Source organism: Ranitomeya imitator, chromosome 5 (assembly GCF_032444005.1).
Source record: "Ranitomeya imitator isolate aRanImi1 chromosome 5, aRanImi1.pri, whole genome shotgun sequence".
In the NCBI taxonomy this organism is placed as follows: domain Eukaryota; kingdom Metazoa; phylum Chordata; class Amphibia; order Anura; family Dendrobatidae; genus Ranitomeya; species Ranitomeya imitator.
This window is the reverse complement of record NC_091286.1, coordinates 342,870,678-342,888,300: the sequence shown is the minus strand read 5'-3', so window position 1 is coordinate 342,888,300 and position 17,623 is coordinate 342,870,678. Positions and strand designations below refer to the sequence as shown.

Below are 17,623 nucleotides of genomic sequence, written 5' to 3'. Positions count from 1 at the left end.
AAAGTTTGAAGGAGAAAATTATTTGAAATAAAAATCTTTTTTTCGAACCTTGTCAATGTCTGGACTAGATTTTTATTTCATTTGATTACTAAAAGTATAAGTTTTCCTGGAAAACACAAAATTGTCTGGGTGACCCTAAACTTTGAACAGTAGCGTATATACATCACCTAGTTTACATGTCTCCTGTATACACATCACACACGTCTCCTGTATACACATCACACACCATACAACCGCCTCTTATAAGAAGCTCATTTTCCTGCTCCTGTACTAACACTTCCTGTCTGTCGTCACGTGACTGATCACATGGTGATGACATCACGGCAGGTCCTGCACTGTCACTGGACGCCGTGTGTTTGGTGGGATGTACACTCGGGGTGTCAGCTGTGGAGCCGGCATTGTACATGCAGCGCTGACTGTGCGCACATGTAGCTGTGCACTGTGTGACGTGGTGTACGAGAGGGATACAGCTATACTCTGCACATAGCGCCCTCTGCTGGCACCCACTATAGCACAATGCTGAACGTCCCTTCTCCTTCATTCCCGGTCCCCAATTCCCAGCAAAGAGTGTCCGCAGGTGGGAGGAGCAAGGTATGACGGGGGTCGGCTTCCTCCTGCACAGCGTTAGTGGGGACATCTCCATGTGATATTATGTTACAGTTCTGTATGATGCTGTCTGCCCTGTGTAGTGTCTGTGCTGCTATACTGTCTGCCCTGTGTACTGCCTGTGCCATTATATGATCTGCCCTGTGTACTGCCTGTGCCGCTATACGGTGTGCCCTGTGTACTGCTCGTGCCTCTATACGGTGTGCCCTGTGTACTGCCCGTGCCGCTATACGGTGTGCCCTGTGTACTGCCTGTGCCATTATATGGTGTGCCCTGTGTACTGCCTATGCCGCTGTATGATCTGCCCTGTGTGCGCTGCCTATGCCGCTGTATGATCTGCCCTGTGTACTGCCTATGCCGCTGTATGATCTGCCCTGTGTGCGCTGCCTATGCCGCTGTATGATCTGCCCTGTGTGCGCTGCCTATGCCGCTGTATGATCTGCCCTGTGTGCGCTGCCTATGCCGCTGTATGATCTGCCCTGTGTGCGCTGCCTATGCCGCTGTATGATCTGCCCTGTGTGCGCTGCCTATGCCGCTGTATGATCTGCCCTGTGTGCTGCCTATGCCGCTGTATGATCTGCCCTGTGTACTGCCTATGCCGCTGTATGATCTGCCCTGTGTGCGCTGCCTATGCCGCTGTATGATCTGCCCTGTGTGCGCTGCCTATGCCGCTGTATGATCTGCCCTGTGTGCTGCCTATGCCGCTGTATGATCTGCCCTGTGTACTGCCTGTGCCATTATATGATCTGCCCTGTGTGCTGCCTATGTCGCTGTATGATCTGTCCCGTGTGCTGCCTGTGCCGCTGTATGATCTGCCCTGTGTGCGCTGCCTATGCCGCTGTATGATCTGCCCTGTGCGCTGCCTATGTCGCTATATGATCTGCCCTGTGTGCTGCCTGTGCCATTATATGATCTGCCCTGTGTGGTGCCTATGCCGCTGTATGATCTGCCCTGTGTGCTGCCTGTGCCATTATATGATCTGCCCTGTGTGCTGCCTATGCCGCTGTATGATCTGCCCTGTGCGCTGCCTATGTCGCTATATGATCTGCCCTGTGTGCGCTGCCTATGTCGCTATATGATCTGCCCTGTGTGCGCTGCCTATGCCGCTATATGATCTGCCCTGTGTGCGCTGCCTATGCCGCTGTATGATCTGCCCTGTGTGCGCTGCCTATGCCGCTGTATGATCTGCCCTGTGTGCGCTGCCTATGCCGCTATATGATCTGCACTGTGTTTTCTGCCTATGTCGCTATATGATCTGCCCTGTGTGCGCTGCCTATGCCGCTATATGATCTGCCCTGAGTGCTGCCTATGCCGCTGTATGATCTGCCCTGTGTGCGCTGCCTATGCCGCTGTATGATCTGCCCTGTGCGCTGCCTATGTCGCTATATGATCTGCCCGTGTGCGCTGCCTATGTGGCTATATGATCTGCCCTGTGTGCGCTGCCTATGCCGCTATATGATCTGCCCTGTGTGCTGCCTATGCCGCTGTATGATCTGCCCGTGTGCGCTGCCTATGTCGCTATATGATCTGCCCTGTGTGCGCTGCCTATGCCGCTGTATGATCTGCCCTGTGTGGTGCCTATGCCGCTGTATGATCTGCCCTGTGTGGTGCCTATGCCGCTGTATGATCTGCCCTGTGTGCTGCCTATGCCGCTGTATGATCTGCCCTGTGCGCTGCCTATGCCGCTGTATGATCTGCCCTGTGTGCGCTGCCTATGCCGCTGTATGATCTGCCCTGTGTGCGCTGCCTATGCCGCTGTATGATCTGCCCTGTGTGCTGCCTATGCCGCTGTATGATCTGCCCTGTGTACTACCTGTGCCATTATATGATCTGCCCTGTGTGCGCTGCCTATGCTGCTGTATGATCTGCCCTGTGTGCGCTGCTTATGCCGCTGTATGATCTGCCCTGTGTGGTGCCTATGCTGCTGTATGATCTGCCCTGTGTGCGCTGCCTATGCCGCTGTATGATCTGCCCTGTGTGCGCTGCCTATGCCGCTGTATGATCTGCCCTGTGCGCTGCCTATGCTGCTGTATGATCTGCCCTGTGTGCGCTGCCTATGCCGCTGTATGATCTGCCCTGTGCGCTGCCTATGCCGCTATATGATCTGCCCTGAGTGCTGCCTATACCGCTGTATGATCTGCCCTGTGTGCGCTGCCTATGCCGCTATATGATCTGCCCTGTGTGCGCTGCCTATGCCGCTGTATGATCTGCCCTGTGCGCTGCCTATGTCGCTGTATGATCTGTCCCGTGTGCTGCCTATGCCGCTGTATGATCTGCCCTGTGTGCGCTGCCTATGCCGCTGTATGATCTGCCCTGTGCGCTGCCTATGTCGCTATATGATCTGCCCGTGTGCGCTGCCTATGTCGCTATATGATCTGCCCTGTGTGCGCTGCCTATGCCGCTATATGATCTGCCCTGTGTGCTGCCTATGCCGCTGTATGATCTGCCCTGTGCGCTGCCTATGTCGCTATATGATCTGCCCTGTGTGCGCTGCCTATGTCGCTATATGATCTGCCCTGTGTGCTGCCTATGCCGCTGTATGATCTGCCCTGTGCGCTGCCTATGTCGCTATATGATCTGCCCTGTGTACTGCCTGTGCTATTATATGATCTGCCCTGTGTGCGCTGCCTATGTCGCTATATGATCTGCCCTGTGTGCGCTGCTTATGCCGCTGTATGATCTGCCCTGTGTGGTGCCTATGCCGCTGTATGATCTGCCCTGTGTGCTGCCTATGCCGCTGTATGATCTGCCCTGTGTGCTGCCTATGCCGCTGTATGATCTGCCCTGTGTGCTGCCTATGCCGCTATATGATCTGCCCTGTGTGCTGCCTATGCCGCTGTATGATCTGCCCTGTGCGCTGCCTATGTCGCTATATGATCTGCCCTGTGTACTGCCTGTGCTATTATATGATCTGCCCTGTGTGCGCTGCCTATGTCGCTATATGATCTGCCCTGTGTGCGCTGCTTATGCCGCTGTATGATCTGCCCTGTGTGCTGCCTATGCCGCTATATATTCAGCCCTGTGTTTTTATATTACTTATATTAACGGGGACCTAACAGCTGATACGTGGACTTGATGATGTATCAGGCATTGGCTGTAATATCTCAGCCAGGTATATTTGTCTCTGAAACGCTGCAGTGTTTCAGATAGAAACAGTTTAATAGCTAGCGGGACTGAGCTGCACATGAGGCTAGTCGGAAAGGCAAGTCCCCAGCAGCTTTTCCTTCTTGCTTTTTTGGATTGACAGGTCTCTCCCTGCATTCTGGTATGTAGAAGGCCGCCGTCACACATGCGAGTTTTACGGACGTAAGAGCGCAGAATCTACGTCCGTAAAACTCGCAAAAAATACGGCACAATTATTCTCTATGCCCCTGCTCCTATTTGCCGTATTTTACTGATCAGTATTATACGGCTTTCTACGGCCGTACAAAATCGCAGCATGCTGCGTTTGTCACCGTACTGCGCAAGAAATACGCCAATGAAAGTCTATGGAAGCGTGAAAAATACGGATTACACACGGACAAGCAGTGTGACTTGCGAGAAATACGCAGCGCTGTTAGAGAGAAAAGCCGGTAATTCAGTGCGGTGTACAGTAAAATCACACTGACAGCTTACAGTAGAATAGGTAGAATAAATGTGTACACATAGAATAGGTATATATATATATATATGTCAGTGAGACACATATATGTATATATATTAATATTTATTCCAGCGCTAGACAGCTTGAAAGCCGGTAATTCAATTACCGGCTTTTTCCTTCTCCTTCCTAAAACCCGACATGATTTGAGACATGGTTTACATACAGTAAACCATGTCTTCTCTCCATTTTTTTTGTAGATTCCACACTACTAATGTCAGTAGTGTGTATCTGCAAAATTTGGCCGTTCTAGCTCTTAAAATAAAGGGTTAAATGGCGGAAAAAATTGGCGTGGGCTCCCGCGCAATTTTCTCCGCCAGAGTAGTAAAGCCAGTGACTGAGGGCAGATATTAATAGCCTGGAGAGGGTCCACGGTTATTGGCCCCCCCCTGGCTAAAAATATCTGCCACCAGCCACCCCAGAAAAGGCACATCTGGAAGATGCGCCTATTCTGGCACTTGGCCACTCTCTTCCCATTCCCGTGTAGCGGTGGGATATGGGGTAATGAAGGGTTAATGCCACCTTGCTATTGTAAGGTGACATTAAGCCTAATTAATAATGGAGAGGCGTCAATTATGACACCTATCCATTATTAATCCAATACTAGTAAAGGGTTAAATAAAACACAAACACATTTTGTACAATTATTTTAATGAAATAAAAACAATGGTTGTTGCAGTATTTTATTCAACGCCCAATCCAGTCACTGAAGACCCTCGTTCTGTGAGTAAAAAAACATAATAAACCAACAATATACTTACCCTCCGCAGATCTGTAACGTCCAACGATGTAAATCCTTCTGAAGGGGTTAAAACATTTTGCAGCAAGGAGCTGTGCTAATGCAGGCTGCTCCTCGCTGCAAAACCCCAGGGAATGAGGCTAAAAATAGATCAATGATCTATATTTAGCTTAATTTGCGGTGAGGCGCCCTCTGCTGGCTGTTCATAGATCGTGGGAAATTACCTAGAAAGCCTGGGAGCTTTCTAAGTAATTTCCCACGATCTATGAACAGCCAGCAGAGGGCGCCTCACCGCAAATGATGCTAAATATAGATCATTGATCTATTTTTAGCCTCATTCCCTGGGGTTTTGCAGCGAGGAGCAGCCTGCATTAGCACAGCTCCTTGCTGCAAAATGTTTTAACCCCTTCAGAAGGATTTACATCGTTGGACGTTACAGATCTGCGGAGGGTAAGTATATTGTTGGTTTATTATGTTTTTTTACTCACAGAACGAGGGTCTTCAGTGACTGGATTGGGCGTTGAATAAAATACTGCAACAACCATTGTTTTTATTTCATTAAAATAATTGTACAAAATGTGTTTGTGTTTTATTTAACCCTTTACTAGTATTGGATTAATAATGGATAGGTGTCATAATTGACGCCTCTCCATTATTAATTAGGCTTAATGTCACCTTACAATAGCAAGGTGGCATTAACCCTTCATTACCCCATATCCCACCGCTACACGGGAATGGGAAGAGAGTGGCCAAGTGCCAGAATAGGCGCATCTTCCAGATGTGCCTTTTCTGGGGTGGCTGGGGGCAGATATTTTTAGCCAGGGGGGGGGCAATAACCGTGGACCCTCTCCAGGCTATTAATATCTGCCCTCAGTCACTGGCTTTACTACTCTGGCGGAGAAAATTGCGCGGGAGCCCACGCCAATTTTTTCCGCCATTTAACCCTTTATTTTAAGAGCTAGAACGGCCAAATTTTGCAGATACACACTACTGACATTAGTAGTGTGGAATCTGCAAAAAAAATGGAGAGAAGACATGGTTTACTGTATGTAAACCATGTCTCAAATCATGTCGGGTTTTAGGAAGGAGAAGGAAAAAGCCGGTAATTGAATTACCGGCTTTCAAGCTGTCTAGCGCTGGAATAAATATTAATATATATACATATATGTGTCTCACTGACATATATATATATATATACCTATTCTATGTGTACACATTTATTCTACCTATTCTACTGTAAGCTGTCAGTGTGATTTTACTGTACACCGCACTGAATTACCGGCTTTTCTCTCTAATATATGTGTCTACTGACATATATATATATATATATATATATATATATATAGACAGTATATATATATTTTCTTTTCTTTTTGGGACACATGGATCACTTCTATAGCGGTATGTTGGTTTTGCTAGCCTGCGAGAAAACCACGCAGTACGGATGCCATACGGATTACATACGGAGGATGCCATGCGCAAAAAACGCTGACACACCCTGCCTACGGAGGAGCTACGGACCACTTTTTTCGGGACTTTTCAGCGTATTACGGCCGTAATATACGGACCGTATTGTTTTACGCTGTGTGTGACGCCGGCCGAAGACAAAATAGGAGGCTCCATGGTGAAGACGAGCTAGAATCTGCTCACCTGGGGGAGTTGTGCAGGTCAGGCGCAGCTCTGATGAGAGTAGTAGTGAAGTGGTATTCCTAACATACACTGCTGCTCCACCTGTTGAAGCAGAAAGAAGCGGCTCATTAAAACAATTGCAAGGTAAAAAAATAAGAAAAACGTGGTGGTGCTGTCACAATGAAGACAGGGATAATACGATGTAAAGAAACCACAGACATTTATTAAGAGACCAACGTGTTTCAGAATTGATCTTGTTAAGGATATGTATCCTGATTGAGGATATCCAAAATACACGCTTGCAGACAAAATGGCCGCTTTGCTGAATATATAAGAATCACAGATGCTGAATAATGTTGGAACGGCCTCTAGTATGCTTGTACCACGTTGTACCAGGCACCTCATGTCAATCAAAGACGTACGCAATGACTAGCATTAATTATGAGAGAAAAGATCGATTTTGAGACGCGTTGAGGTCTGTTAATAAATGTCCGTGGTTTTTCTACACCACCTCATCCTTGTCTTCATAGTGAAAGCGCTCACCACCATGTTTTCTTTTTCTTGTGTTTTACCTTGTAATTGCATACTTAGATGGGAAGAGAGCTGTCACTCCAGGAGAGCAGGTGGGAAGAAGTCACCGGAAGCCCGCCTGTCCGACTAGTCTCCTGTACAGCTCGGTCCCCGGCAGCTATTAAACTGTATTGCTTTTCAGAGTGAATGATGCAGCGAGTGGCTCGGGCACCATGTGTCAGCGCTGAGGCTCCTTTAACAACCAATTTTTCTGTGTTGCTTCCCTGCATTTCTGCAGCTGTAAATTGTATTTTTTCACTGATGTTGTATGATGCTTTGTTTTATGCACTATAAATTGTATTATCTTTAGCGCTGTTTTGGTACCATATAAAATTACCGCATAATATATACAATATGTACACGTGTGTGTGTGTGTATATGTATGTGTATGTATGTGTGTGTGTGTGTATATATATATATATATATATATATAATATATATATATATATATATATATATATATATATATATATATACGCACACACACACACACACACACACACACACACACACACACACACACACACACACTATATATATACTCACATAAAAAAAAATTTCTTTTTGGGTGTGTAATATGTGATAAAATCAGATATTTTTGAAATATTTGTCCCTTAAAGAGAATCTGTCATTAGGATCAGCTCTCCTAAGCCGCCTATATGGGCATGTAGGTCAAAGGAAACTGTAAAATGATGACTTGATATCTTCAATCAGATGTTTTATTTCAGAATAATCCAAATTTTTTTTTTTAATATGTAAATGAGCTCTTCAGGACTATGGGGCCTTGTGTCTTCCACATAGTCAGTGAAGCTCTTGCATATGCGCCTTTTTTTTGTTTTCAGTCTCTGCCCAGAGTAGGGCAGAGTAAAGTGCGCAGGCGCGAGCTGGCAATGTCTCTGCACAGGCGCGAGATTTCATCCAGCTACGTGGATGACGCAGGAGGCGTCAATCAGAAACCAGGAGGAAGGATAGACGGCTATTGGACCGGACCACAGGATTTACATAGAACAAGGGAGAATTACAAAAAGGTTTTCGGGAGTTATACAGGGGGAGTCAGGGAGTTATACCCCCCACTTTATAGAATGCAGGAGAGGTGAGGATTAAGGTGCACGTCTTAGTCCTGACATGAAAGAATTGATGATAGGTTCTCATTAAGAGGTCATAAATGATCTGAGGAACATTGTTTTCTTTTATTGTTTGTTTTCTCCACTGTAACTGCGGCATCCATGAGACAAATGCAGTGCCATAAATCACTGGCAGAGCTGATCAGCGATCGCAGGATCACCAGAAACATCTGCATTGTCAGTGATTCCTTTAGTGCTCATTGAGTGCTATGTAGCTGGCACAAGAAAAGACAGAAGTGGTAAAAAACTGCTTCTGTCTCCTCCGCTTTCTCGGCTGTGTTTGACAGCTGGAGACCTGAGCTGCTCCTGCTAGATTGCAGGAGATTTTAGGCCTCTTTCAGTCCTCTGTCTTTTATGTACGAGGGAGCTGGCAAAGTTAACAACTTTATAAGGATTTGTGACCTCTTAGGCTTCTTTCACGTTTCTGTCCGTACTCGGCCGTCACCAGGCGTCGGCGCGACATACCGAAGAAAGTTCGTGAATTTGTAAGTGACGTGGGCAGCGGACGCAGTGTTTTCAAGTGTCCATTATAAAGTCCGAGGGAGGAGGGGGTGGAGTTCCGGCCGGGCCTGCGCATTAAAAAATGCAGGAGAGGACGTACGAAAAAACGTTCCCTTGAACGTTTTTTCGATACGACGGCCCGCCAAATACTGACGCATCCAGTGCACGACGTATGGAACGTGTGTCCATACGTCGCAATGCGTCGGTAATACAAGTCTATGTGAAAAAAAACGCATCCTGCGGGCAACTTTGCAGGATGCGTTTTTTTCCGCAGAACGACGCATTGTGACGGTCTGCAAAAGACGGAAGTGTGAAAGTAGCCTTATAAGCAGGGCTGTGGAATCGGTAAGCCAAAACTCTGTCTCTGACTCCTCAATTTCCATGGCACCGACTCTGATTCCACCAAAATGGGCTCCGACTCCACGACTCCGACTCCACAGCCCTACTTCTAAGTATAAGGAGGATTAGCTTTTCGTGCTAGGCGTACCTGCAGTCGCTGCACACAGTGTATGACTATAATCTTTCCTAGTGGCTGACTACAGGGTACAAGTATTAGATTGCGATATACTGTCATTTTTAACTTCTTCAGACCATATAATTAGATGGAAATAAAATCCAAGCTTTCTATTGCATTATGAATTATACAGAGGTTTGGTAAATTGGGTTTTCTTCTGCTATTTAGCAAAATTTTGATGATTATAGGTTTATTAATCCTCCACACACTAGGGTCTATTGGCAAAACTGATTGCACCTGGACAGAATATGCACCAATGTATGTGAATGGGTTAGTGCAGAATTTTCCACACAGACTGAAAAAAATGCAGCACGCTTGAGGTTCATCCATTTTTAATGTGAGACTCAGCCATTGAATTCATATTTTAAAAAATATTAATCCCATACTTGGGAAACTAAATCAGGCCTTTTATCCTTCATGTATTACTCTGAACTCCGTCATAGGCTCACACTTTTCTGGCCCCAAAATCTCACTCATTGGCACTGTCCTACTAATTGAATCACCCAGGTAGGTTGCCTTCAAATTTAAGAGCAGTGTTTGGAGAGAAATACAGTAAGTACGAAACATAATAGGAGTCTGTCGCCCCCATAATGCAATTAAGCTACTTATACAGTTAAATAGGGGACTTGGCACCTAAAATAAGGGGTTTAACGGTCCACTGAGTCGCCAAGGCTACACCAAGGCTGTGTATTTTTGCATCGTCAAACCACAGCGACCAGATGTTAAAGCACAGAGTCCACTACGTGTCCATGGTCACTTGTGGATCACCCGCGGACACTAAGATGCGGCTCGTCTTTCCAGACCCCAGCATGTCAGCTTCTCTTACGGAAACATCTCCGCAACAGATGTTGCATCAATAGGATATATTAATTGTGGTAAATCAACACGGTTCAGTGAACACATGCGGATTTACTTGTGTTCAATAGAAGGCATCGCTTTGGACTCGGCGAGCATGCGCTAAGTCAAAAGTGCTGCTATTTCTTGATCGTGGGCACCCGGCCTAAGGGTCCGTTTGAATGAACAAGCAGACCAATATAAATGATACACACTGAGCTTTCCATACTAGTTTACTCGGTGCACATAGGCTGCCATGGTTCTCGGTAGTGCGAGTCCTGATTACACAGGACGATGTAGTGCTGAGAGCCATGATCTCTATGCTGCATAAAAGATCATTTCACCGAAATGAACCAGCATTTTGCTCGTTCGACATGCTTATCAGCAGCCTATTTACTTGGTAACAAAATCATCAAACGTGCATTCTTAACAACGCTTGTTCACGATTATCTTGCAGTATAAATGCCCATTTAGACGAAACCAGCATAAAGTCCACAACAAAATATGCCACATATCCGCATGTAATGTGTGCAATTTGGATTTTTGTTTGCAGCAGAACATTTGGTAACATACCCTTACATGTTTTAATTAATCGTCTTTATTCTTTCATAAGAAGGCACATGGAGTTTTCTACATTACCATAAATGACCTGATATTTCATATATGGCAGCTGGGTAAGCTTCATTCTAGCTCTAATATGTGATGCTCCTCGCGCTTTCTTAATCTGTCCTTTTGTGTTGCCTCAGATCTTGTAACATCCTCTATCTATATTGTAATGTGTGGTGATTGCTCAACTGCCAGATTTACTGTTTGTTCACATATTTTCTCCAGTCACCTTCTACGACAGCGGTACTGGAGGATGTCTCCCCGCCCTAATGGGGGACAGGAAACACAAAGAGGTTAAATACCCTCCCCTTCCTGCCACCTCCAGTGTTTTTCCTGTCCCCTATGGGGCATGAAGAGGTCCTGCGGTAGTGCTGCCGTGGCCGGCGATCGGAGCACTCGAGATCTTACCTAGCTGGGCAGCCTGGGTCGGGATGTTCCTCCTCCCTGCGGCGCTGCTCCCGTCTCCCCACTTGGTGTGGACTCGGGACCCTTCCTCCGCTCCTCCCGCGCTCCTTCGGGAGTAAAGCGGAGCGGTATGGTGCGGCCGGGGTCCCCGCGCGGCTCCCCGGCATTCCTCCTCTCCTGCATGGCCGGAAACGGTGGACGCGCGAACCGGAAGTACCCGAACTTCCGGTTCACGGCATGTGCGTTCCAGCGGTGGATCGCACGCGCGTCGGAAAGCAATTCTGATGGGGCATGACGGTTCTCTCCCCTATGCCTGGGACCGGGAGGAGGAGCACACGATTGGACGCAGCTTCCACGGTATTTAACCCTGGAAGTCACCTCCAGGTAAGGCTCCCTGTCTGACTGACTGGACTTCAGTACTGACTGACCATGGAAGGTGACAGACCTATCTCTGCTTCTGCCGAGCCCTGCGTCCTCCCTCCTACCGTGAGTAGCGGGTTAAGGTCCCTTTATCCCTGTATTCCTTAGGGTGCTATATACTTAGTCCTCCTTCTCTCTCTTTTAGGGAGACAAGGCCTCTGCCCCTAGGAAGGACAGATCTTCCAAGACAAAATCGGAAGATCGGAAATGTGGTGTTTGTGCATCAAGGCTTCCTTCTTCTTACAAGAAGAAACTGTGCCAGCCCTGCACTGATGAAATTTTACGCTCAGAACAGCCATCCTTGTTTGAGAGCATTAAATCCCTCATTAAACAGGAAGTTCAGTCCTCAGTATCGGCCCTTTCCCAGTCTCTGTTACCTCCGCCACCTCCCCCTAAAAAAAGGAAGATGGCTACGGTTACGTCTGATTCAGATTCTGGTGAAATTCGTTCCTCCGGTTCGGAGGATTTGTGGGAGAATGAGGGCTCCACTTCCACCCCCAAAGAGGAGAGTAAGAAATACTATTTTTCCTCGGAAGACATACATGAGTTAATTAGTATGGTCAGGGGGACAATGGGCGTTGAGGAGGAGGAGGAGGAGAAACCATCAGTGCAGGATGAGATGTTCGGTGGGTTAAAGCCAAAGAAATTAAAGGGGTTCCCTATACACGAGAATGTACAGAGTCTCATTCTTCATGAATGGGAATCGCCCGAAAAGGGACTTACTGTTCCCTCTGAGCTAAAGAATCGCTTCTCTCTCGATGGAGACGTCTCTCTGTGGGATACCCCTAAGGTAGATGTGCAGGTCTCTGGAGTCTCAAAAAAGACAACCCTTCCCTTCGAGGATGCTTCCCAACTCAGAGACCCTATGGATCGCAAGATGGAGAGCTTGCTAAGAAAATCCTGGGAGACTTCCACCAATCTCCTTAAAACAAATATTGCGTCCACCTGCGTGGCTAGATCCCTATTTCGTTGGCTCCGCACACTTGAAGACCACCTTACCCAGGGAACATCTAGGGAAGTAATCTTAGATTCCCTCCCGCTTCTCCAGAAAGCTACAGGCTTCCTAGCCGATGCTTCGGCAGAGTCCGTTAGAGTAGCTGCCAAATCTGCAGTTCTCTCTAATTCAGCCAGAAGAGCTCTATGGTTAAAGTCTTGGAGTGGGGACATAACGTCCAAAACAAAGCTCTGTGCCATTCCCTTTCAGGGCCGCTATCTGTTCGGGCAGGCCCTAGACGATATTCTGGAAAAAGCAACGGACAAGAAGAAAGCGCTTCCGGAACAGAGGAATCCGAAGAAACGTTTTTTTCGTCCCTCAAAAGAACAACCCTTCCAGCGAGAGTTCAAAGGGAAGGGCAAATCAGGACGCTGGAGCTATCCTAAAGGGGGGAAAGGTAGGAACATCCTGGTTCCCCAGTCCCAGCAGACCCCGGATAAGCAGTGACTACGCCCAGGGCGTTGGGGGTCGTCTCTCGAGCTTCATCAACCAGTGGAGTTCCATTTCGTCGAACCAATGGGTACTCGACACTATTCAGAATGGACTAAAATTAGAGTTCGAGAGCCCTCCCCCTCATCACATAAGGATAACCTCATTGCAGAGTCTCATCCCTCAGGGCGCATTCCTTTGCGGACTTCAAGAGTTACTCCAGGAAGGAGTAATTTCCCCAGTACCTCAACAAGAAAGAAGCAGAGGACACTATTCCCACCTGTTTCTGATCAAGAAACCTTCGGGAAAACACCGAATAATAATCAACTTGAAACCCCTGAATCGAGTAATAACCTACAGGAGGTTCAAGATGGAGTCGGTCAAAACAGCGATCCCTCTGATAGGACAGGACTGGGCGATGGCTACAGTGGATCTGAGGGACTCTTATTACCACGTCCCAATCCATCCAGAATTCCGGAAGTACCTAAGATTCGCAATATCTCAGGAGCAAGGGATAGTACACTACCAGTTCAACTCCCTTCCCTTCGGAATCGCCTCAGCTCCCAGGGTCTTTACAAAGATCATGACAGAAGCCATTATATTCATCCGTCTTCAGGGGATCTGCATAGTACCCTATCTAGACGATCTACTCATTGTCGCTCCTTCAGTTTCCCGCCTCAGGGCGGACTTATCAAAATCTCTAGAAATACTAAAGTCGTTGGGGTGGATCCCGAATCTAGAGAAATCGGACCTACTTCCCTCCAGGAGGAAGAAGTTCCTAGGGGTCCTTCTGGACTCGGAGTTGAGGAAATCCTTTCTGCCCAGAGAACGTCAACTCGATCTGGTACAGAAGATAACAGCATTCAGAACCCTGAAGACTCCAACTCTACGACAATCCATGTCTATTCTGGGATCTCTAACATCTTGTATCCAGATGGTATCTTGGGCCCAAGCCCACACGAGAGTCCTCCAAACCCATGTCCTATCATCTTGGGACGGACAGCAGAGTTCTCTTTCCAAAAGGATTTCTCTCCCCAATCATGTCAGGACATCCCTGACATGGTGGCTACGGCTGCGGAACCTCCAACGGGGGGTCAGTTGGGACCAGATCCCGCTAAAGACACTCACTTCGGACGCCAGTCAAAGGGGATGGGGTGCTATAGTCGATGGAACCCATTTCCAGGGCACCTGGGCTCCAGACATCAGAGCAAGCTCTTCGAACTTCAGAGAACTGAAGGCAGTGGAAGAGGCGTTAAAAGCCGCATCCTTTATTGTTCAGGGACACCATGTCAGGATATATTCCGACAATATGACCACGGTAGCATACCTTCGTCATCAGGGAGGCACAAGATTCAAGAAATTAAAAACATTAGCCTCAAACATTTTTTTCTGGGCAGAGAGGCACCTCCTCTCTATTTCGGCAGTTCACCTGAAAGGGTCAGCCAATACCCAGGCGGATTTCCTGAGTAGAAAGGATGTACATCCAGGGGAATGGTGTCTGGACCAGGAGGTCTTCCTCTCCCTGATTTCCAGATGGGGGATTCCGGAAGTGGACCTTTTTGCCAACAGTCAGAATGCCAAGCTGCAAACTTATTTCTCCCTGAATATGGCAGACAGAGCACTGGGCATGGATGCGTTCTCTCACCCGTTGAGGTTCAACCTCGTCTATGCTTTTCCTCCGATTCCATTGCTGTCAAAAACTCTACAGAAGATTCGATCGGAGCGAGTTACGGCGATTCTAATCGCGCCAACATGGCCGGGGAGAAGTTGGTACAGCGCCATGTTAGACATGGCTCAAGAAGGTCCAGTATATCTACCACAGAAGGAGAATCTTCTTCATCAAGGACCTTTGCTGCATCCAAACCTTCACAGGTTAAATCTTTCAGCATGGCTTCTGAGGCCGAAATACTAAAGGCAAGAGGCCTCTCGGATGAAGTAATTCATACTCTCCAAAGCAGTAGAAAACCCGTGACGAATGCCATTTATGCCAAGATATGGAAGAAGTTTTCCTCATGGTATCTTCCAGATATTCCAGACCCATTTCATCCTAATATTGCCAAGATTCTGGACTTCTTGCAAAAAGGTCTAGAGTTGGGTCTTAGGCCCAATACCTTGAAAGTACAAATTTCAGCACTTGGCTCCTATTTTGACCAAGAACTAGCCAAACATCGGTGGATCAGGCGTTTTATAACTTCAGCAAGTAGAATCCGTCCCAGAGTTCTCAACAATACTCCTCCTTGGGACCTTAATTTGGTCCTTAATAGTCTAACTCGGGACCCTTTCGAACCTTTATCTCAATCTTCATTAAAGGTTCTTACCCTGAAAACGGTCTTTTTAGTGGCTATTACCTCTGCCAGATGGATAGAACTACATGCCCTATCCATACAAGAACCTTACTTGAGGGTAACATCGGATAGTATAATCCTTCGTCTAGATCCTACCTTCCTACCTAAAGTAACATCAGACTTTCATAGAGGTCAGGACATAGTGTTGCCCTCATTCTACCCAGATCCTTCTAATGTGAGAGAAGAGTCCTTCCACACTCTGGATGTCCGCAGAGTGGTTCTATATTATCTTTCACAAACAGAGAGTTGGAGGATTGATCAAAATCTCTTCATTCAACTCTCCGGAAAGAACAAAGGAAGAAAGGCGACAAAAAATACTATCGCCAACTGGATTAAACAAGCCATATCTCTGGCATACTCATCCCAGAATCTAACACCTCCTCCATCGCTAAAGGCCCATTCTACACGGTCGGTGTCAACATCATGGGCAGAGAGAGGTGATGCTTCTACGGAGCAGATTTGCAGAGCTGCCACCTGGTCATCAGTACATACGTTCACCAGGCACTACAGGCTTGATTTCAACCGGGATTTAACTTTCGGCAGAACAGTTCTGCAGGCGGTTGTCCCCCCCTAGAAATAATTTGTTGGTACTACTCCAGTACCGCTGTCGTGGAAGGTGACTGGAGAAAATAGAATTATTCTTACCGTTAATTCGGTTTCTAGGAACCTTCCACGACAGCACTAATTTCCCTCCCTATCTGATAATTTTATTGGATGATTCCTGCACTTAAGTGGTAACTATACATACTACTGTGTCCAGAAAAAACACTGGAGTTGGCAGGAAGTGGAGGGTATTTAACCTCTTTGTGTTTCCTGTCCCCCATTAGGGTGAGGAGACATCCTCCAGTACCGCTGTCGTGGAAGGTTCCTAGAAACCGAATTAACGGTAAGAATAATTCTATTTTTGCTAGCAGTTTGTTTATAAAAGAGAAGGCATAGAATAACATAGGGAGACTACCCGACTTGGATGTAGAATGCATGTAGACAAGCTGTACATCATCTTTTTTTTTGGTAGTGCATTTTAATTACCTTGACGTGGAGCTCCATATTGTCCTCATCTATATACATAATTGTCTAAGGGGTACTTCCATCTGTCTGTCTGTCCTTCTATCACGGTTATTCGTTCGCTGATTGGTCTCGGCAGCTGCCTGTCATGGCTGCCATGACCAATCAGCGACGGCCACAGTTCGATTACGCCCTCCCCTACTCCCCTGCACTCACTGCCCGGCGCCCGCTCCGTAATCCCCTCCACTCACTGCTTACACAGTTAATGGCAGCGGTAACGGCCCGCAGTGTAACGCACTCCGTTACCGCTGCTATTAACCCTGTGTGTCCCCAACTATTTACTATTGATGCTGCCAATGCGGCATCAATAGTAAAAATGTGTCATGTTAAAAATAATAAAAAAAAACAAAAAACCTGCTATACTCACCCTCCGCCGCCTTTCTCACTCCTCTCCACGCTCCCGGGACCGCTCCATTGCAAGCGGCAGCTTCCGCTCCCATCCCAGGGCTGGTGTGTGACAAGGACCTGCCGTGATGTCACGGTCGGTCATGTGACCGCGACGTCATCATAGGTCCTGCTCACACCAGCCCTGGGACCGCAAGCTGCCGCTTGCAATGGAGCGGTCCTGGGAGTGTGGAGAGGAGCGAGAAAGGCAGCGGAGGGTAAGTATAGTAGGACTACAACAGGCTATAGGTGAGTATATGTTTTTTTTTTTTTTTTAAGTCTCTATACTACGTGGCTCTGTGCTGGGCAATATACTACGTGACTGGGCAATATACTACGTGGCTCTGCTATATACTATGTGGCTGGGCAATATACTACGTGACTGGGCAATATACTACGTGGCTCTGCTATATACTATGTGGCTGGGCAATATACTACGTGGCTGAGCAATATACTACGTGGACATGCATATTCTAGAATACCCGATGCGTTAGAATCGGGCCACCATCTAGTCAACAAATATGTGTAATTTGTCCAGAGAAGGGGTCCTCAAACTTTTTAAACAGGGGGCCAGCTCACGGTCCCTCAGATCATTGGAGGGCCGGAATATAGTTTAAAAGAAAAATATGAACAAATTCCTATGCACACTGCGCATATCTTATTTTGAAGTAAAAAAAACAAACAAAACAGGAACAAATACACTATTTAAAATGAAGAACAAGTCAAGTTAAATCAACAAACTTACTGGTATTTCAATGGGAACTATGGGCCTGCTTTTGGCTAATGAGATGGTCACTGTCCGGTTCCATATTTGTCAT

At 47.0% G+C, this 17,623-nt stretch overlaps 1 protein-coding gene across 1 annotated transcript in view; it reads left to right on the top strand.

Annotated features, from left to right (window-relative positions):
• The first annotated feature begins 367 nt into the window (after positions 1–367).
• Positions 368–17,623, top strand: part of CYB5R4 (cytochrome b5 reductase 4) — a 261,934-nt gene continuing 244,678 nt past the window's right edge. Inside the window, exon 1 of the mRNA XM_069726422.1 lies at positions 368–591. Within this exon, the coding sequence (XP_069582523.1) occupies positions 517–591 (75 nt within the window). The 5' untranslated portion in view covers positions 368–516. The remainder of the gene's footprint in view (positions 592–17,623) is intronic.